Source organism: Suricata suricatta, chromosome 1, assembly GCF_006229205.1.
Source record: "Suricata suricatta isolate VVHF042 chromosome 1, meerkat_22Aug2017_6uvM2_HiC, whole genome shotgun sequence".
NCBI lineage: Eukaryota > Metazoa > Chordata > Mammalia > Carnivora > Herpestidae > Suricata > Suricata suricatta.
In genome coordinates this window covers 75,078,457-75,100,572 of record NC_043700.1, presented here as the reverse complement: position 1 = coordinate 75,100,572, position 22,116 = coordinate 75,078,457, and the positions used below count along the sequence as shown (strand labels likewise).

The 22,116-nt window shown below is 38.7% G+C and overlaps 1 protein-coding gene across 2 annotated transcripts in view; it reads left to right on the top strand.

Moving 5' to 3' along the window:
• Positions 1-19,978, top strand: part of EDNRA (endothelin receptor type A) — a 63,120-nt gene extending 43,142 nt beyond the window's left edge. For both annotated transcript variants that reach the window (XM_029940392.1, XM_029940396.1), the window contains 5 exons: positions 6,673-6,871; positions 10,168-10,320; positions 14,438-14,571; positions 14,997-15,105; positions 17,553-19,978. In XM_029940392.1, coding sequence (XP_029796252.1) covers positions 6,673-6,871; positions 10,168-10,320; positions 14,438-14,571; positions 14,997-15,105; positions 17,553-17,693 — 736 coding nt within the window. In that variant the 3' untranslated portion in view covers positions 17,694-19,978. The remainder of the gene's footprint in view (positions 1-6,672; positions 6,872-10,167; positions 10,321-14,437; positions 14,572-14,996; positions 15,106-17,552) is intronic.
• Positions 19,979-22,116: the final 2,138 nt, after the last annotated feature.

Below are 22,116 nucleotides of genomic sequence, written 5' to 3'. Positions count from 1 at the left end.
TGGTTATTTTTGAGGAAAATAATGAGAGGAACTATATATCCAAGTTCTGTACAATTTCTTTTAAAAAATGTTTATTTTGAGAGAGAGAACAGGTGTGTGAGTAGAGGAGGGACAGAGAGAGAGAGAGAGACAGAATGAACCTCAAGTAGGCTCTGTGCAGTCAGTGCACAACACTGGGCTTGATCCCACAAACTACAAGATCATGATCTGAGCCAAAATCAAGAGTTGGACACTTAATCAACTGACGTTACCCTGGGGCCCCTGTAAGACTTCTTTATTACTTTAATTGATTATTCAATGAATATAGAACTCTGAAAGATGAAAGAAAATTCTAGCTTTCTCACTATCAGCTTTCAATCTGAAGAGAATAAACAAGAGAGTAGGAAGAAGCCCATAACTTGCTCTGCAAAGGAGGAGCTTTCATTGTTAATATCAGCTATGGACCTGCCTCAGCTCTACCTTTTCAGTAATTCTTCTTCACATCTAGCTTTTATTGATTTTTACTTCACATCATTAGTCACTTTAGAAAAAGATAAAGCCAGAATTTCAGAAAAAGACTGAGGAAATTTAGAAACAATTTTGAGCCCTATTCAGATTTATCAGTGAACTTTTTTTTTTAATGTAACATAGTATACTTCTAACATGAATGAATTGTTCCGAACAAAATAGGAATAACCAGCCATTACCAATAATTAAAATAGGTGTTTTTGTATGCCATAAGTGACAAATTTCAAATGTAACTTTGAGTTTGTTTGAGGGAAAAAAAGAGGGGGCAGGGAAGGGAAGAGGAATTCAGTGCTGTTCTTTGTAAAGTTAACTATCTGGCTGAAAGTGGAAGATGACAGGGTCAGACCAGTAAAAGGGTCTGGGTACAGAGCCAACTTGTAGTTAAAAATTGCCTGTTGAAGGAGGTTGTAAAAAGATAAAACTCTTTTAACAACTGCTCCAGGAGTGATGTATAATTAGATACCTGGAAAAGTTGCAGAGACCTGGTAATAAGTCAGTTTTGTTTCGTAAGCCTCAAACTCAAAAGCCAATGTCAGTTCTTCATCCCTCCATTTTATATAATTGCTCAGTGGTCTCTATGATGTTCTCAAAGGTTTGTCCTAAGTCAAAACATGAAAGTGCTTTTCTGGAAAATTTCATTTTTATTCAGACCTTGGACTTGGTTTCTCCTTATTCTCCTGCTGTTCTGATTGTCCTTTGCTGCATAATACTAGGGAAGTCATGAAGGAAGAGGCAGAGCCAGAAGAGGGAATACGGGGCCCAGACAGAGACAAAGCCAAACGCTGACTATAGGGCCACTTGGGATCTCATTTTGGGGTCTATTCCCCATTGCACAGTTATTTGTTCTTTTATCTTAATTCTATTGATAAGATCAAGTAACTGGATAATTTTGTTAGCTTATTTTTCTTTGATAACAATCTACCCCAAAACTTAGCAACTTAAAACAACCACCATTTTATTATAACCTTACCATGTGGTAGGGTAGGAATTTGGGCAATTCTTAAGCAACTTGTCACTTTGAGATCTGGTGGATTTCAGCTGGTGGCTCAGCTTGTCTCTTGGGTCCAAGATACATGACTAGCCCATTGGCAAGAACAGCTGGAAGTTGGAGCTCAGCAGAGCCTAACTCCCTTTCATGTAGTCTAGCACCTCTCAACACATTCTCTGAGGCAGGCCCAGGGCTCCAGGGGAGACTGGCTGCTGTGCTCGGAAACCAGGCCTGAAACCCACAAAGCATACTTCCAGCTCTACTCAGTTGGTCCATGCAGTCACAGGCCAGCCCAGCTGAGAGACTCAGTCAAAGAAGTATGAAAGTACTCACTGTTATCTTTTAATCTACCATGCCTGGTTTCTCTTTAAAATTCTTCCTGCTCGTGTTTTGCCTCCAAATCTCGGCATGGCAGAGATCACATAAGATATATAAATCATACACAAACATTACAAATCATTGCATTTGCTGTTAGTTAACAATGTGCATAGATAAGGATAGTGACACTTTACTTACTGGAAGTGGCAAAATGGAAGGAAAAATAATAAGTTCTACCGTAGGCAAGTATTGATAGGCACTTTGTAGAAACTCTGCAAAAATACTTCAGCTACCTTTTCCTTCTCTTGATTCAGTAATCCCACTCAAGATCATTAATCCAGGAAAATCATTCAAAAAGAGAAAAAAACTATATGTACAAACATATTCGTAACTGTGTTATTTACAACCTTGAAACACTAGAATTGATGTAAACTTAGAAGAAATATTTAAGTAAATTGTATCAATATCCAGTTATACTGTGTAGCTATAAATTAACAAATGCCATGCTTCTGCAGAAGCATAAGGCCATTTTTTAATCATGAAAAGTAGATAAAGCTAAAAATAAACTTGTAATTGATATGGTTGTAATATATAGTTAGATTATGCTTGTGAGAATAGAAATGGGCAAAGAATAAGAAGAAATAAGAATAGATTTTGTTGAAGTAGTATCTTTTGAATTTGTTTTATTTCATCATGTTTTAAAGTATATTCAACAATAAATATTTTAAAATTTAGTTACCACCCCAGGCCATACCTCAAAAATTCCAAAACATGCATTAAATGCCTTTGGCCTTGAAAACATGTAGAAATCTATTTATAGACATACACAGTAACAAACATCTTTACATAAATAAAATGTGTAATTTATACTTTTGTTTTGGCACATCACATGACAGGGTACAAAGTGAGGTCATGGGAAAAGACTCCCCTGGGTGTTGGCAGACCAGAGCCCTGGTCCAGTCTCCCCACACTCACAGGAGACAAGGCAGGGGATGTAGTCACACTCCAATCCTCAGGTTCCCAACCAGTAGAACACGAAGGGGAGAAGGATCAGCTCAAGGGTCCCCTCATGGTTTTTTAATTATTTGCTTCTAGGATTCTAAAAGTATTAGCTTTTTATTTGTTGTCTAGTCAAGGTTGGGTTAAAAAATAAGAAAATGTTCAGAATGTAGTGTGCTTTGTTGGCTTTGGCCAATAAAGAAAATGCATGGCCAGGAAACAAAGACGTTTACTTCAACAGATATTGATTTGGCACTTATTGTTCTGGGTATTGTGACTAACATACAAAAGGTCTGCCCTCGTGAAGCTTATATTCTAAATACGAGGGTATTCAGAGACAATAAATAAAGTATCTGATTGATCACATGGTAGTAAGCACTATAGAGAAAAATCAATCAGGGTGAGCAGGTCAGGGTAAGTCTGGAGGGTATTCTGGCAATTTCTAATAGGATATTCAGGGAAGGACCCTGTGAAAAGCTACAACTGAGTAAAGCAGACTAGGAAGCAGCTCTGAGAACCCCAGTAGGCATTCCCACTGGGCTGGGAAACCACTGGGGGATTTGAACAGAGGGATGACATGAGGGACTTACATGTTAACCGGCCCACACTGGCTGCTGTGTTTGGGATAGAATGAAGTAGGGCAAAATGGATGCAGGGAGACTAGTTAGGAAGCTATTACAATAATCCAGGAGGGATGGTAATAGGAGAGATGGCAAAAGGTGGTTGCACTTGGACGTATCATGAAGGAAGAGGTTGCAGGGCTTGCTGAAGAATTGGATGTGTGATAACAAAGGGAAAAGCAGGAATCAAGGCTAACTTCAAATTCTGGGCCTGAGATAGTAAGGACTAAAGAGAGGGCAGGATGGGGGTCATGGAAGGGACCAGGCGTCTGGTTTGGGTGAGTTCAAATACCTTTTAGATTTTTTGTAGCCATCTCAGTTAACCAGTTGGATAGACAAGTCAGGAGTTAGAGGTGAGGTCCTTGGCTAGAGTTATAATTTGGGGAATTAATTACCAGTGTATAAAAATTTTAAATGATACTAAAGCCATGAGACTATATGGATCACTAAAAGAAAGTGTCCCAATAGAGTAGAAAATAGGTCCAAGAAGGAATCTAATGCAAAGAGTTTGAGAAGTGAGCAGGTTCCAGCCAAGGAGATGAGATGAAATGGCCAGCCTAATAAGCTTGAGAAAGACCAGAAGAAATGTAGTAGAAGCCAAGAGGAGAAAGCATCTCAAGGAGCAGACATCATTTCTGGAATATCAGTTGTTAGTGGTTGAATCTACACTTGCAAATTTTCTATGGCAAGTGAAAATGTCATATGTATACACTAGCTTCATTAGAGGATGTTTATAATCACACCTAGTATAGAGAACATTTTTGTATATGCGTGTTGTATCATTATATTCTAAATAGAGATCATTTTTGGAACACCCAGTATTTCTTATCTTTCCCACCTTTCCCTACCCCCATCATCATAAGTGATTACTTCTAATTAACTCTTATAGTTATTTTCTCATGTCATGTAAATGTTATCAAAATCAGTGTGATTACAAATAAAAAATAGTCTAATTCTCTGTCATGTAAATTTGCCACACTACACACTAAAAGCTACTTCTATTTATCCAAAAAATGTTGAATTTACATTAGATTATAGATGTGCAATAATTTGGGTACTCATGGCACATTATAAAACAAGCTGCTTTGGTGGTGGGGGTGGTTATGTTTACATGAAGTTGCTTTTACAACACCAAAGACTGAATCATCCATTTCCTACATAAAAGGTAGCTACTTTTTTGCATGGACCTCAGTATATTGTAGTATAGACGTGGAATTTAAGGAAAGGTATTAAGCAGGCTGTGTTGTAGCCTATGAACAAGTAATATATTGTATCATGTATCTTGAACGTATCATAGATAAGCTGCTATATAACAATTGCCACTTCAGATAGCTGTGAAATTAGGTGATTAACTAGTTGTTACTTAACCTTCTAATTTCTGTATAAGTCTAATTACATGAAATAGAAGTTGGGGTTTTGATTTTTTACTTTGCTTTTCTGTTTGGAGTGTCATTGTAACTACTGTAGTGTAAATGATGGAAAATAATTGCATGTGTTAAAAAAAAACAATATGCTTTGTGAATACACTCATCATAAGAACATGTTGACCACATTTTCTTACTCAAACCACCTTCTATGTCCAATCCTGCTAAATAAATCTGGCTTCCTTACTCCCTTAGGAGATAAAGCACTTTATTTAAATCACCTTTCCTGATAGTTGATCTAAGAGAAGGGGAAAAGAAATAGATATAACTCACTGACGGCCTCGGGATATAGACATCCTGTCTCCATTCCTTTTAGCTTTTACTGGACATCAGGCTGCCAGTCTATTACGGCAACAAAGAAAAGTAAACAGAAATGAAAAGCAAAATAAATAGCAGTCTTTATCCCACTGGAAATAACCATAAATTTAAAAATGCAATCTTGGCTATATTGTAGAAGGATTTTCTTGGTCTGTTTGCATAGCTGTATTTTATTCAACTCTGAACTAGTCTGGACTTTTTCAAAGATTCTTACTGTACACCAATCTTATTTATCCTAAAAATCCTTTGCAAGAAACATTTCTTCAGCAAATTGTGCTATATGTGTGCCATATCACATCGTCGTGCATACCCAAATCGTAAGTTCTAATCTACAGTGAAGAATTCGGTAGCGTAATTCCTAAGACCTGTGTTTTCACAGATGTACCTTGTAGATGCGCTGAGACAGCACAGTAAATATAAGTGATAAGCGTGCTTATGGGTAACATGTAGTTTTTCTTGGCTTTACTGACAAATCTTTGACATTAAGTCATGTGCCCTACAAGCCCATGTGCACCGGTCCACAATGCCTTGGTCTGTTTTACAGTCTTCTTCTGGCACTATCTAATGAGAGCTATAAAAAGAGAATGTTTCCTTTCCATTACAACAGCAAAAAAAAAAAAAAAAAAATTCAGGAATGAAGCCACAAAAATACCATACCGTGCCACAGATCCCATCTTAATAGTAGACCTAAAAGTAGTTAGCACCAGACAGCACGTCAGGTCAGAAGCACAGAGTTTCTGAGACCAAACTTTCTTTAGACCCTTAACATTGAAATGTGATTATTATCACAAAAAACATTAAAGTAAAAATTAAACAATTTCTTAATGCCAGTTTGTTTTTTGATTGACATGATTGTCCAGTAACATTTATGTTCTACATTTTTCCATGAACCTTTCTTTTCTATTAGATTATAAACCCTAAAGATTAGGAACCAAGGTATCTTTAACTCCACTTTATCTATTCTAGCACAGGACTGTAATGGGAGAGAGATAGTCATTCTTTGACTACCAGGTGTACAGTGAGAGAAGAAAAGGAGAAAAGGATCAGCTGTCTATGGTCGTATTCATTTAAGGATATCTACATCCACGTCATAGATAATGTTTCAAGTTTCTTTTTTTAATATTTAAAGAGGAGTAACAAGCACCAGAAGCTTTCACTACACCTTCCATCATCCAGTGTTTCCCCTAGCTTAAAAAACATAGGCACCTCTATCTGATGCTGCCCCATTATAAGCCATCACAAGATTTCCTTGAACCCCAAATGAAGATCAGACTCAGGCCAGCCAGGCACCTGATTCCCAAAGGGGTGGAACTCTTAATGGTTCCACTTATTTTTCAAATCAGGACTCAGAAAGCTCCAGGACTGATTGGAAAGTCCCAATGATTGGTCACTGGCTAAGGAGAGGATCTTTCAGGCATTTATAATTTTTTTAATGAAATAAATTTTAAATTTCCTAACAACTTAGGTTCCACCTCCACCACCCCCTTTTATTTTTCAGGTACAGAGCAGTTGCCTCCTGGAGTCGTGTCCAGGGAATTGGGATCCCCTTGATCACTGCCATTGAGATTGTCTCCATCTGGATCCTATCTTTTATCCTGGCCATCCCTGAAGCTATCGGCTTCGTCATGGTGCCCTTTGAATACAGGGGTGAACAGCACAAAACCTGTATGCTCAATGCCACATCGAAATTCATGGAGGTATGGAGAGTTTAAAGGAAATTAATTGGGGAGGAGAGGAGGTCTTCATTTATATTTTACCATAGCCAAGACTTGTTGATATTTTTGCAATGCCTGGTGTGCCTTACTCTGTTTGTTCAGTCACATAATTAGAACAACTTTTTTGTTTTCACTCTTATATTAGAGCACAATTGTAGACACAACTCTAGTTCTATCCCAAACAACTCAGAATCTGAAACAAACGTACTCAGAAAGGTAGATGGGGGGAGAGGGGGGGAGGGGCCTATATGTTTATACACAGTGCTGTTTGTTTTTATAATAAGTAAATACACCACAACCATTTCCATCTGACAGGCATGCTGATATGTGTTTTATGTTACTTGGGGAAATGCACATTGCTCACATTTTTTTAAAGAGATTTACTAACAAAGTAGGAAGGCATACTTACATGTACTTACGTTAGTACAAATTCTATATGTAATATACAAATAACATAAATTTGCAAAACTTCTTTTTTCATGTTTTATTTATTTTTGATACAGAGAAAGACAGAGCATGAGAGGGGGAGGGGCAAAGAGAGAAGGAGACACAGAATCTGAACCAGGCTCCAGGCCCTGAGGTAGCTGTCAGCACAGAGCCTGACGCGGGGCTCGAACCCATGAACGTGAGATCTGACCTGAGCCGAAGCCAGAGGCTTAACCAACTGAGCCACCCAGGCGCCCCGCAGAACTTTCTAAGAAGTGTTTTAGTTTTTTAACAAATCCAATCATTAATATACCTGACCACATTAATGTTTCCTTGAAAAGTTTAATTACATAAATGAGTGTATTGGGAAACATATTTAAAATGCATATTTCCTTTGCCAAACTACTCAGATGTGGACTGGGAAGGAAAAGGAGAGCCATTTCTCTTAAATCAGCATAATTTAGTGCTTTGATGTAGGTTTCATGCAGCTCAGATTCACATTTAATCCTCTACAGATATCTCCAGGTATGTTTTCCTAACTTGAAAAATTCACAAAATTAGTGGCTTTACAGTTGACCAGTTTTCCTGCATTGGAAATTCTTTTAAAATTACAAGTGCTCATGAAAACTGCCAAACTGGTGTTAAAATTAAGGTCTTCTGTTTATCTACTGACCTATTTTTATTAAGTCGATGTCCATAGTGCAAAACAAAGTAGACAGCAGGATGTTATCAGAATTGGGCAGTGTGAATAAGAAATCTAGCTATTCCTGACAAAAGTGTTAAAGAGAAGAGAGAGGCTAAATCTAAGAATGAGCTCACTAATTGTTTGAAACTAGACAAAACGAAATGGGCTACTTCACAAAGACCGAGTCTCTCTTCTAGAGTGGGCAAGCAAAGGCTGGCTACCCAAGGGGGTTACAGTAAAAGGTATGAGTTTAAACTGATTGGTTTTTTTAGATTCCATCCAAGTCTGAAGTTTTCAGACTCTTTCTCCCCCAGTTTGTGTTCCATTTTTTCCTCAACACTGCCCTAACCTAGACTGGAGGAGGGTCCCTGCATATCCTGACTGATGCCATTAGTTCAAAAGAAATGTGTGACCCCTTTCTCTACAGACCTCTGCCACGGAGGGGTCGGGGGACTCCATCCAGACCCCTCAGGGGTCAGCTTCCAGACCCTCTGCAGCTGCTTCTAGGCATTCACACCCACCCGCAATGAATCTGGAAGAAGGAGGTACAAGTGAAGAGAGTGCTTCAAGGAGTGTTTGTGTGCACTTCGACAAAGAGTTCTGATTTTTTTTATTTGGGTTTGGGTTTTTTTTCACTTCAGTACTGAAACCTTCCTACAGTCTGATGTGGATAGGGAAATACTTGTGTAAACAGATCTGAATAAACCAAGTCCCTTGGTAGTTTGCACTAACCTTAGGATAGAATTCAGGGGTCTGTGAACCTGAATCAAAAAGAAATTACATACTGATTTTCACTAACCTCTAACTGAAATTTATCATTTCCTTCTATTATGAATGTAGGCACAAACCACAACCATATTTACCAGAACCATTACATTTCCACTAATAGAAATAATAGACATTTTCATACCATAACAGTTGGATAATCTTGAAATATCATTTCTGCCCATCATTATATCAACTTCTGATGGTTATTAGAGCCATTTAATTTGTTAATAAACACCTAGATCAGAATTTTACTTTTAATATTTTAATAACTATGTTTCAACATACTTGGTTACCACTATGATCTTATTTTATTTTATGCATATAAAAGTATTATTCTCAGAAAGTATTATGGTCTTCACCAGACTTCCAAAGCATAAAAAGGGTTAAAAACCTCTGCCGAGAACTTTTTTTCCTCAGGAACCATTTATAGATTATTTTAATAGACATGTTATAAATGTAGCCTACTGGGCCTCTTTCTATATTCAGCAACTGTCCAGTTTTTTACAGAGCAGCATGATTATTTTTTACTGTGGGAACTGAGATAATACAGGAGGCTACATTATCCTTCATAAATAAACAATCTGGAGAAAGAGCATAAGGAAAAGCATTTCTTCCTAAATCAGTGATTAACTTAGTGGGAGGAAGAATGCAGATGTAACTTTCTAATTTCAATTTTTGTAAGGTACTAAATTTTCTCCTTTAAGAAGACATAAAACTGTATAATCCTAGTATTTACAAATCCTGCCAGGGAGATAATGCTAAATATGCCTTCAGATAAGATACTCTGCCTCAATAGTTTCCAGGTGATAAGTATTAAGAGCGCGAGAAAGGGCATGGTGATTGATGGCTCAAACCGGCTGGCCGCAAGGTCGCACAGCAAGCACACCAGGCAAAGGGTTAACTCCCAGTAACCAGAGCTACACAGATAAGCCCTTCATAACCGTCACCATTAGCCAAACAAGATATTCACATGAAGTACACTTTAACCACAAGAGTCAAAAGTAAAGTTGGCACTAGCAGAATTTTGAGGCTCATCAATAGTAGAGATAAATACATATTCCATATATCTCAAAATCAGGTTTATGAGCTTTGGGAGGAAATTCTCCTTGAGTTGGGCTCTCCCACTGCGGAATTAAAACCAACTCCAGCTTATAAAAAGTATCTTTGTCAGGATAATTTATTTTTAAGTGCAGTTTCTTCATGTGCTACTAGAAAGCCAGGATCATTTTTGGATTTTCCAATTTCATTGAGTTGTGAGCACCACCCCCAGGCCCTTTACCACAAGTGTGAATGCAGAAACATATCTACAAGCACGAAGATTTTCAAGCTACCAGAGGCACTGCCCAGTAAATTTAGGTTGTAATGTCTCTCCTGTTCTCTCCCTTTCTTCACCCAACAGTTTTACCAAGATGTGAAAGACTGGTGGCTCTTCGGCTTCTATTTCTGCATGCCCTTGGTGTGCACTGCGATCTTTTACACGCTCATGACCTGTGAGATGCTAAACAGAAGGAATGGCAGCTTGAGAATCGCCCTCAGTGAACACCTGAAACAGGTAAACCTCATAAGATCATTAAATGTGGCCAAGACTGACTTGTCTCAGACAATAGAAGGCCTATAAATACTGTATTTAGCACAATTAGCCTGGTTTCCTAAAAATAAAAATAGTGTCTTATAACTGTTTTTTATAGTTATAGTATTAGAAATTTCTTTTTTTAATTTTTTAATGTTTTATTTTTATTTTTGAGAGAGAGCACGTGCACGAGGGACAGCTGTCAAATGGGGGAGGGGCAGAGAAAGAGGGAGACACAGAATCTGAAGCAGGCTGCAGGCTCCAAGCTGTCAGCAAAGAGCCCGATGTGGGGGTCAAACTAAGAAACCACAAGATCATGACTTCAGCTGAAGTCAGATGCTTAACCGACTGAGCCACCCAGGCGCCCTAGTGTTAGGAATTTCTTTTGTGAAAACAGAGCTTGCCTGTAAAACAGGTGGCCCTGGAGGCAGGGCCAAATAGAGAGGCACTATTCATTTGGTTTGCCAAGAGTATATTGAACATGTGTGTTTGTGGATCTGTGAATTGAACTGGGCTTGGAACTGTGCCAGGACACAAAGAAGCATGTGACTTTCTCCCCTAGCCAGCTTCGCAGTCTTGGTGTGGAAATAAAATACAAACATGAAACAATTAGAAAATAGAATCACCAGGTATGGTAAAAATAGCCTATGCTGTAGAAAGCCAAGGAAGATATAAAAACAAAGTCACAGAGATACTTGTCATGGATGAAGGAGATTGAACTGTTCGTAAACGTTAAATGGGTTTGATGTAGAAGAAGACAGAGGGCACTTCAAGTGGGAGGACAGGAGTCTATTTAGAGCACAGCACAGTCACCATACATTTGGGGAGTGGGAGAAAGAGATGAACCTCACTAGAAAACCATCTAAGTAGACTCGGGATAGGAAACGAGATTGAGTACATAAAAAGAGGTCAGATTTTGGACAACCCCCACATTTGTACATGTCAAGAGGAGGCTGCTGTTGGTTCACTCCTGCCGCCACCTCCCTCCCGCCTCACTACCAGGCAGCAAACAGAACAGGTACAGCCATGGGCTTCAGAGGGCAAACCTTTTACCCTTATATTTGATGGCTCTTGTGTTGTTGGGCAAATTGCTTAATGTCTCTGAATCTCGAGTTCTTCATAAAATGTATATAATAATATCAGCACCTTTCTGTGCAAATACTGATTCAATTTTAAGTTTTAAAAACTTAAATCCGGGTGCCTGGGTGGCTCAGTCAATTAAGCATCTGACTCTTGATCTTGGCTCAGGTCTTGATTTCAGGGCTGTGAGTTCAAGCCCCGTGTTGAGCTCCACACTGGACATGGAGCCTACTTAAGAAAAAAATTAAATAAAATGTAGATAGTAATCCATCAAGGAGATTACCTAATGCATGTATGGTGTCTAACTGGGCCCAAGTCATAGTAAGTACCTAGAAAATGTTTGATATATATTAACTCAAAGAGTAAAACTTGGACTCCGGGTAAATTCTCAGTCTCAGCGGAGAAGTGGATAAGAACACCCAACTGCGCCCAAAGTTGATGAGTTGTTGCTGGAGCCTGTAAATCTGCTCTAAACAATTTCCACACACAAGCAACATTCTTCATCAGCAACCCTTCTCACCTACTGTACTGATTTTTCTGAATCTTCAGCTTCTTATCTGTAAATTGGGCTTAATTCTATATGAATCAATATTGTTACAGAAATCAAAGACATTAGGTGCATATGTGTACTTTGTAAGAGGCTTACATGCCTGAAAAGCTATTATCTTTTATTAAAATTTAATGGAAAAATGATGTTGAGAAAATTTAGTATGACTTTGCTCAGGCACGAATGTTTCAAGTGCTCCAGATATGAGATATAACAAGCAATTATTTTGTCTCACTCCTGCAGTGGAGGTAATTAATTAGAATAGACTTGTAAAAAAATGAAAACAAACAAACAAAAAACCTGTTAAAGTTTTCATTAGCACCATGATTGAGTCTGTTTAAGCTGTGAATGGTACCTGCTCTGAAAATAACTGAGTAGGGATTGGTCACAATAATAATAGGATGCTACTTTAAATTTACATAGCATGTTTTTAAGTTTCCAAAGAGCATGTCATTTGTTTATTTGATTTCTTCCAAGCACCCCTTGATATAGGCAGGACAGATGTCCATATAAGGGTGGTTAAGAGATTGGCTCATCCAAGTAGAAATTAAAAGCCAAGACTTGGTCCTCATGCAGTGGTCACTGCCTTATGTCTCACCCAAAGCTGTATGTAGCAGGTTCCAACAGCAGGAGAGCAAAACTGGCTGGAAGGCTTTTCATGGGGGCGGGGGAACTAGCTCACAGTGAAAGGCCCTGCCACCATTTGACTAGTATCCTATATGGCTTTTGATCTTGCTGCCTGCATGGTTTTCTCAAATGTCTATTATTCTTTCAACATCTTTTATCAGTTAGAGATTGTGTTTGGATGCTGGTAGCAGAAAACCCGAAATAACATTGAGCAAACCAATTGGAGGTTTCTTCTTTCTCTCACAGAATTCATGTCACTGTTCAGGGCTCAAGGGACTCGGCTGTGTTGCTGACGTTCCCTTTACTATTGGAAGACAGTAGCCACAGCTCTACCCTTATATCAGATGTCCGGGCAGCAAAAAGGGAAAGAATATAGATCACATTAGTGCATGTGCATCAGAGGAAGAGTACCCTTCACTTTTAAATGGCCTTTCCAGAAACCTCTGGCAATGATTTCTACTTGATCTCAGTGGTCTGACTGTGTCAGGGGGCCATGCAGATGATTAGCCCGAGCTCGCCTGCTGGCATAATAAAATCAAGGTTCTGACTGATGGTAAGGATAACAGGAGAATAGATATTGGTGAAGCAACTATCAGACCACCATACAACCTATTACCTTTTGAATGATCATCCTCTTTTGAGGATGTGCTCAAGGGAGATGACCTTTGCCCCAGTACTTAGTATCCTCCGTTTCTCTTTATCTGGTCACACTGTCTTCCTGTGTACACCAAAGTACCCTTTAAAACGATCCCCTATTCCTAAGAACTGGAACCCTTTATTTTCTCCACCATTGCTTAGCTTCTATGTTCTCCGAAGCCATAACCCAGCTGTCCCACCCAACAACTCTGAAAGACTAAAGAACTCCAGTCCTTGGGCTAGAACAGCAATTTGTGACAACTGCCTTGAAATCTTCTTCAATGGCTCTATTAATCATGTGGGTTTGCTGTGGTCTTCCCATACTTTATGCTATATGCTTTGGGTTGAACCAGCGTTACCCTTCCAAATCCTGTTTTCAATCAATTTTATTTTGACATTAACTGATCCCAGTTACAGACGATTTACATTGTGTGTGTTCCTGCTTAGGCTTTCAAATGCATGCATTGTAATACTGAAGCATAATGTACACAAATGACCGTTGCAGATAATTCCTAACCTATGATTTTCTGGTCCGACACAAACTCGCAAGTATGTAAACCTTCAAATTGAAGTCAGTCCAGGGTCAACATGTCCCACTTGCTGTAATCATCATTGCTGATAGTCCTTTACCCTCATCCCTCTGTTTGCAAACAAGATGCCTTTGGAAGCTATATGTCATTAATAAAAGAATTTTAGAAGCAAAAAACTCCCAATGCTAACTTTCCTTAACAGCAAGAAATGGGGAAAACATGTCGCTATTGGCTTTTTCTCTTTTTCCTACTTCTGTTTTCCAAATATCTTCATAGATTTGTTCATTCTTTATGCTAGGTTCAGTCACTTTGACTGCCATGGTGCCATTAATGCTAGCTACCCACTATTGAGGCTTTACCTCACCCTCTCCCCCCGCCACACACACAGCCATAATGTTCCCATTTCCCAGACATCGAACTTCTATCCTGACCCTAATAACCAGCTTGAGGCCACCATCCTTCCTGGCAGGTGCCCAAAAGAATCATTAGCAATTCCTTGATTAGAAAGTTGGACTCCGAATCTAGACGAGATGGAGGCAACGTGAGGCACGCTCTTCTGGCCCTTTTTAAAGTAATTCTTTCTTTGCTATCTCCAACTTCCTTTGTAGAGATAGTTCTTTCCTCTGGTAGAAAAAAACACTAAACTTGCTGTAATTTTTTTCCCCTCACTTTCCTTTAGCGTCGAGAAGTGGCAAAAACAGTTTTCTGCTTGGTGGTAATTTTTGCTCTTTGCTGGTTCCCTCTTCATTTAAGCCGTATTTTGAAGAAAACCGTGTATGATGAGATGGACAAGAACCGCTGTGAATTACTTAGGTATGATCCTGCGCGCTCGCTGGGGAGGTGGAGTTTCCCTGATTTGTGCACTTTAAGAGTTTTACAAAACCACCTCGTCTACAGTCTCATTAGCTGTGAAAATTAAAACTGCCAAGTTGATTATTTTTCTTGAGCTGACATAGCCCATGACTGATCCCCAAATTTGTGCGAGCCATATCTGTAGTGCTGTGGCTCCCCTCCTATGGCCGTGCATCATGGTTTGAGCTAACCCAGTGGCAGGTATATCTGTAAATGTTCTGCAGAACTGAAACTGCCATTTAAACAAGCACTTAAAAAAAATTCTGACTGCCATCTATAAGAAATGGCTCCTGGGCAAGAAAAATGCTTATTCTACAGATAAATGCTAGTGAGCAGATTTTAAAACATTATATTCTAATTATTCTCACTATTTTCTTTTGTTCTAGTTTCTTGCTGCTCATGGATTACATCGGTATTAACTTGGCAACCATGAATTCATGTATAAACCCAATAGCTCTGTACTTCGTAAGCAAGAAATTTAAAAATTGTTTCCAGGTAAGAATGTTTTGCAAGTATTTTTTTAGGACAACCAAGTGCATATATTAAGTAGCCAAAAGCATGGCAAATACCAGTAGAGAAGTGAAAATCATATTTTGTTACCTAGAAAGAGGGTCAGATTGTCAGCAAAAAGCAATATTGTCGGAAAAGCAAGATCAGTTTGGACAACAAAATATTTAGAGGTTCAAATAAAAAAAGGACTTAATAACATACTAACTTACTATACTTCTTTAAAAAGAAATGGTCAAGGGGCGCCTGGGTGGCTCAGTCAGTTAAGCAGCTGACTTCGGCTCAGGTCATGATCTTGCAGTCTGTGAGTTTGAGCCTGCAGAGGTCTCTATGCTGACAGCTCAGAGCCTGGAGCCTGCTTCCAATTCTGTGTCTCCCTCTCTCTCTGCCCCTCCCCTGCTTGCTCTCTGTCTCTGTCTGTCTCTTTCTCTCAATCTCTCAAAAATTATAATAAACATTTAAAACAATTTTTTAAGTACACTGCTTTAAAAAGAAATGCTCGGGGCGCCTGGGTGGCTCAGTCGGGTAAGCGTCCGGCTTCGGCTCAGGTCAGATCTCACGGTTCGTGGGTTCGAGCCTCGCATCGGGCTCTGTGCTGACAGCTAGCTCAGAGCCTGGAGCCTGCTTCTGATTCTGTATTTCCCTCTCTCTCTGACCCTCCCCTACTCACACTGTCTCTTTCTGTCTCTCAAAAATAAATAAAAATAAAATAAATAAAATGAAATAAAAAGAAATGCTCAAGGGGCCCCTGAGGGGCTCATTCAGTTAAGCATCCAGCTCTTGATTTCGGCTCAGGTCATGATTTCATAGTTTATAGGATTGAGCTCCAAGTCGGGCTCTGTACTGACAGTGTGGAACCTGCTTGGGATTCTCTCACTTCCTCTTTCTCTGCCCCTCCCCAGCTCTTTCTCGTGCTTGCTCTCTCTCTTTCCCAAAGAAATAAACTTTAAAAAAAATTTCTTTAAGGAATGCTAAAATGTGAGCTCCAGGCTGCATAGAATACATTAAACCTATTCATTATCTTAGACTTTAACCACAGTCTCCAACAAAACATAAATTTGTTGTTAAAAAAAAGATCTTCCTAATGCTGCTTAATAGTATATTTAATAATAGCCTCTTCAAGGAAAGTAAGTGCATATTGCCCTGGAAATCTGAACTAACATAATTTCATTTGAAATCAGTTTCCTTATGTTCTTAAAACTTCCTTGCAACTAAGCCAACACACGTCCTCCAGAAGCTCCACGCACTTCGTACCAAGGTGTCATTTCTCCAGTTCTTGGGATGATTTAGCATAGAGTTAATTCCTACTGGATTTTGTTATCTTTGGCCAGGATGTTTAACTTCAGTTTACGGCATATATTTGGAAAAGTAGTGTAGAGGTCAAGGGTGCAGAATCTGGAAGCAAACAATCTTTACATCACAGCTCTGTAGTTGCTAACTGTCTAACCCAGGTCCAGGTGGTACCCCTCCTGCCTCCTCAGTTTGATCATCTGATTTTACAGATTATCTATCTCATAGGTTGGATTCAGTGGGTTAATATATATTAAGCACTTGAGATAATAATAAGCTGTCAGTATGAGTTCATTATTATTATGGATAGAGAGGACAGGAAAAACACAATGACTGCTGTCATGGAATTTACCATCTAGAAGGAGACAAACATATATCTACCAAAGAATCATACAAATAGAGGAATCTTGGTATGGAAGTTCTAGCCAACACCTTTTTCAGGTCAACTTGATAATGTTTACAAGTCATGAAATGCCACAAAGAAAGATTCTGCCCAAAGAAGGATTGACTAAAATGTTGGTCATAATAATATATAATCTGGAGTTAACATCATTTGATTATTTAACATATTAATTAGAGGGAAAGGAAAAATCAATGACAGACTCTCAGAAATTAAACATGTCTTTTGACTGATCTTCATAAAAAGATAGCATATGCAAGAGAAATCTAGAGTCCTGGGTTCTAGTTCCAGCCATGCCTATTTCTCCTCTAAGCCTCCCTGTCCTCATTAATAAAATGAGGAAAATAGCACCTACCACCTAAGGTTATTATGAATATCAAATGCAGAGAGCCATCCGGGTGGTGCACACTATAGAAATGCCAGGCCCCTCTGGACCCTTCTCTATCCATGCCTACCCCAAGTCAGAGAACATCTTCCTCAGGCCAACACTGTGTTCCCTTCCTCTTTGACTTGGTGAATAAATTAAAACAAGAAACAAAGGATCTATTTCTCTACACTAGAATGCACAGTTTAACTTCTACCTAGAGATTATAGGCTCCATACTCTAGATTATTGTTCAGACTCACATTCTGCCCTCAGATTTGTATAGACATTTCCCCCTTGTTGATAGGAAGCCAAGGCTTCTGTGTTCTGCTGGGAATGGGTTGGTAGGCTCATGTTATTTAGAATCTGTTCCTTCTCCCAGTCTTGCCTCTGCTGCTGCTGTTACCAGTCCAAGAGTCTGATGACCTCAGTCCCCATGAATGGAACAAGCATACAATGGAAGAACCATGAACAAAACAACCACAACACAGAGAGAAGCAGCCATAAGGACAGTATGAACTAAACATCTTAAGAAACATTAATCAGTATTCCTTCAAAGTCTATTGAAGAGGAAAAAAACCACACAGCAACTGTGTCTCCAGAAATCTTTTCTCCAATCCTTCTCCCATGACGCAACCCCAACCCCAGAAAAATGCTTTCCAAAACATCGGAGGTGGACTGGTTTATAGTCACAAATTCAATGAATCTTACTTCTTTAATTTATCTAATTTGCATATTTTGTATGTTATATTCAGCACTAAAAATGGTGGGAGTTAGCAGGGAGAAAGGAGACTGTTCAATTAAACCAGTAGGATATTTACTACTTTCACATGAAAACAGAGTCTCTGAGTACTTACCAGCTTCCATGGCAGTTCTGTGCAATGTTCAATGAGAACTGGTCACCAAGAAAATTTTGCCATCTTGACAAAGTTTTCTTGTTTTTTAATTGGCCAAACATGGTAAGGTGAGCAATTAGGTTAAAGTTTTTCATGTCACTTTTTTATTTTTAAAACATTGATTCTCAAGCTGCAACAAATATAGCCACTTAAAGCACAGACTGATATCCACATGTGGCAGTTTAATAGCTACTATTCAAAGAATTGTTAAGAACCTATATTTTCTTTTTTTAATGGTGTTTCTTTACAGGAGATCTGAAGCATATTTTTGTGTTAAATTTTAAAATAATGCTTGAAACAACTAATTCTATTTTTTGCAAGCCCAATCTTTTTTAAATGTAGATATATTATGTAAAATCAATATCGTGTACCACCAAAATGTAAATGTACATGTCATTCAACTATACCCAAGACTTTCAGTGGCATGTTTTGAAGTCTAAAGCACACTTAGTAGAAAAAGCATGAATCTTTTTAGAAGATTTGGAAGTTTTCACTGAGACTTTGTTTTTTTGGTCATAGTAACATGTAGGTGTAGGTATGTGCATATATATGTACATATACATAGATGTATGTATGCGTATATATGTAGACACATATCTATATACATTATACATATCACCTCATATCCTCTTGATTTCTCTTAAAATGTTAACTGGCAGTAAGACTATTTTGGTCATTCCCTTTTCCATATGAGAAACAATTTCAAAGTGGCCAGATGAGTTTATCATGTCAGTGAAATATAATTACCCCAAATGCCACCATGAATTTAGGGTTCTTCACTTCCCTTGGTTTCCAGTATGGATTGAAACACCTCCCCCCACCCCAGCTCCTCACATGGTCACCATTTCAAAGGGCCCACAGTGACTTTTGCTGGGCATTTTCCAAGATGTTTACAGACTGTGAGTACAGCAGAAAGCCTTTTACTGTGTGTATATAAATATATATAAACAACTGTACATTTCTTTTAGCCAATTTTTCTGTGATCGTCTTTATGGAATGTACTTGTGTGTGTGATATATGCGTGTGTGTGACAGTATGTATGGACTTAATGAAATCTAATAATAATGCCCTGTCATTGTACTACAGCACACACTCTAAGTGGGTGGAATCTAGTGGTTGTTCGTCATGACAACTGGCCTTAGTCAGTTTTACTATATCTGTGTTCATAATTCTTGTGACCGTGTTGCCATTACAAATGGAATATGGAAAGCAGCATGAAAGAGGATGCACCATGGGTTGACCATAGGGTTTGTTTAATTGGTCGGTCGGTCGGTTGGTTGGTTGGATAGTTGGTTGGTCTGATAAAACAGTATTTGGGGTTATACTTTTTCCTGTGCTAGAGCAAGAGCCATTCAATTTTGAAGTAGCATATTGTCCCGGTTCCTCAACTTAACGTGCTGATGAGACTGACAAGAGGTCTGATGTTTCTGTCAGACTTCACCAGAAAGATTGCTGATGATAAATTACCTAGGCTGATTTGTTGGGCTATATTTTAGCAGAGTCATGTATAATATGATATCAGGTTCCAACTGATGCAAGTGCAGGCCTCCTTTATGTGCGAGCAGTCAAATTCCGTTCTCTACTGGTGCATCACATACAGTGACATATACCTATAATATAAGCCATAGTTCCCACTTTTATTTAGACAATTGTCTCTTAAGATATTTTGTCTCTTGCATATGAAAAATGCATTTAATAAGTTCAGAAAGTCATAGGTTTCTGAATAAAACACAGGCTTCAATGTGCATTTTATTTATGGACCAGTAAGTAACCATAGTTTACTAATAGGAATAGTTCCAATTTCTACCTTTACCACATCTTTCCAAGTAGATCTGTAGAAATGAGCCAGCAGCCAAGGCCCCTGCATTGGCAGTGGCCCATAAGTATAAAATAAAAGTTTACAGAAGACTTGCAAGTGTCTCTTCATTCTTAGTTTTACATAAAAAATGTTGATTACATGATGCCTGTTGCATACTTCTCCCTAGTAGTAGCCAGGCAAGCAATTTTACTATCAAACAGGTATTTCCTACTCACAACCTACTTTGTTGTACTAAACACTTAACTCTTTTATTCATTCCTTCACTCACCTTTCCAGTAAATTTCACTAAGCATCTACTATGCACCAGGCATTCTTCTAGGTTTGGGGGACATATCAGTGAACAAAACAGGCAGAGTCCCTGCTCTCATGGAGCCTGCATTCTAGAGGAGGGAGTTGGACAATAAACTGTGTCAGGAAGATACCTGGAGGAAGATACTCATGTATACCCAACTGCTTATTTAACAACTCCAACTGAATGGCTAACAAACGTACTATATCTAAAACTAAGCTTGTGATGTCCCTCTAACGTGTGCTGCCGTAATATTCCTCTGCTTATGTATTAGTCAAGGTTCTCCAGAAAAACAGAACCAATAGGATGGATAGGTAGGTAGGTAGGTAGGTAGATAAGATAGATAGATAGATGATAGATAGATAGATAGATAGATAGATGATAGATAGATAGATGATAGATAGATAATAGATAGAAGATAGATAGGTGATACATAGATAGATAGATTATAGATAATAGAAAGATAGACGATAGATAAAAGAGGAAATTTATGATGAGAACTGGCTCTGTGTGATTATGGAGGCTAAAATATGCCATATCTGCCATCTACAAACTGGAGAACCAGGAAAGCCAGTGATATAATTCAGTTCAATTCCAAAGGCCTGAAAAAAAAAAAACAAGGGAGCAGGTGTATAACTCCCAGAGTTCAAAGGCCCAGGAACCAGGAGCACCAGAGTCCAAAGGCAAGAGAAGATGAATGTCCCTCATCAAGAAAAGATGGAGAGAATTCACCTGTCCTCTGCCTTTTTTGTTCTTTTCAGGCCCTCTACAGACGGATGATGCCTGCCCACCCTGATGAAAGCAGATTTGCTTTACTCAGGCTCCTGATTCAAATGTCAAACTCTTCTTGAAATGTCCTCACAGGCACACACAGAAGTAATATCTTACTGGATGTGTCTTAGCCTAGTCGATACATATTAACTATCACAGCTCCTAAAGACTGCTTCATTCTTTGAGCGGTCAGCATAAAAACTTGAAGTCATTGCCCATTCTTTCTCTTCTGTCTTATACTCAATGCCTCAATACATCCTGAGGTCAGAATTTGACTTCTTCTCTTTCTCTGCCTCTACTTCCCTTTTCTGAGTCATCAATGCCTTTTGCCAGGATAACTACAATCGACTTCTATCATGCCTGCTATCAATGCTTCTATCATTTCTAACCTTTAAACACTATACTGTAATTGGAGCCTGTCTCTCGACCCCAAAAATGGTCTAAAAGTGTTTATATTTCTAAGCTAAGCTGAGCAGTATCCCCTGTGGAGTTTTCCAGTAACAAATGAAGTAGGAAAGAGACCTTTCCCACTGTGGCACACCTGGTAGGACGTGACCGTAGGAGCCTCTCGCCACCATGCTTTGGACATTATGAGGAAAGTCAACCTAGAGTGTTACAAAGATGAAAAAGAGCATATTAGCTCCTGATTCCAGTTTTCCCTGATGCTTTCCTATGGTTTGAGTAAGCAAGCTAATATATTTACTCTTGTGTCTGTGCTAATTAAATTGGGTGCTTTGTTGCTTACAATCCATACATTCTAAGAACATCTCATCTAAGTTATCTTGATTTACTTATCTCTTCTTGTTTAAATTAAAAGCCTTTATGTTTTTTAGAGTTTTGGGTTTATAGAAAAATTGATTAGAAAGTACAGAGAATTCCCACATGTGCTCTTTTCCCCCTTGCCTGCCTGCAACTCTATTACTTCCCTCTTGTGTCAGTGTGGTATACTTGATGAACCAATATTGATACAAGAGTATTAACTGAAGTGCATAGATTACATTGGGGTTCACTGTGGTGTACGTTCTATGGGTTTTAATAAATGTATAGTGACCGTTAACCGCCATTGTAGTAGCTTCACTGCCCTAAAAATCTCCTATGCTCTGCCTTTTCTTCCATCCTTCCTTCTCCTTCTTGCTTTACCTTTTCACTCAATACAGATATGGTGCATACC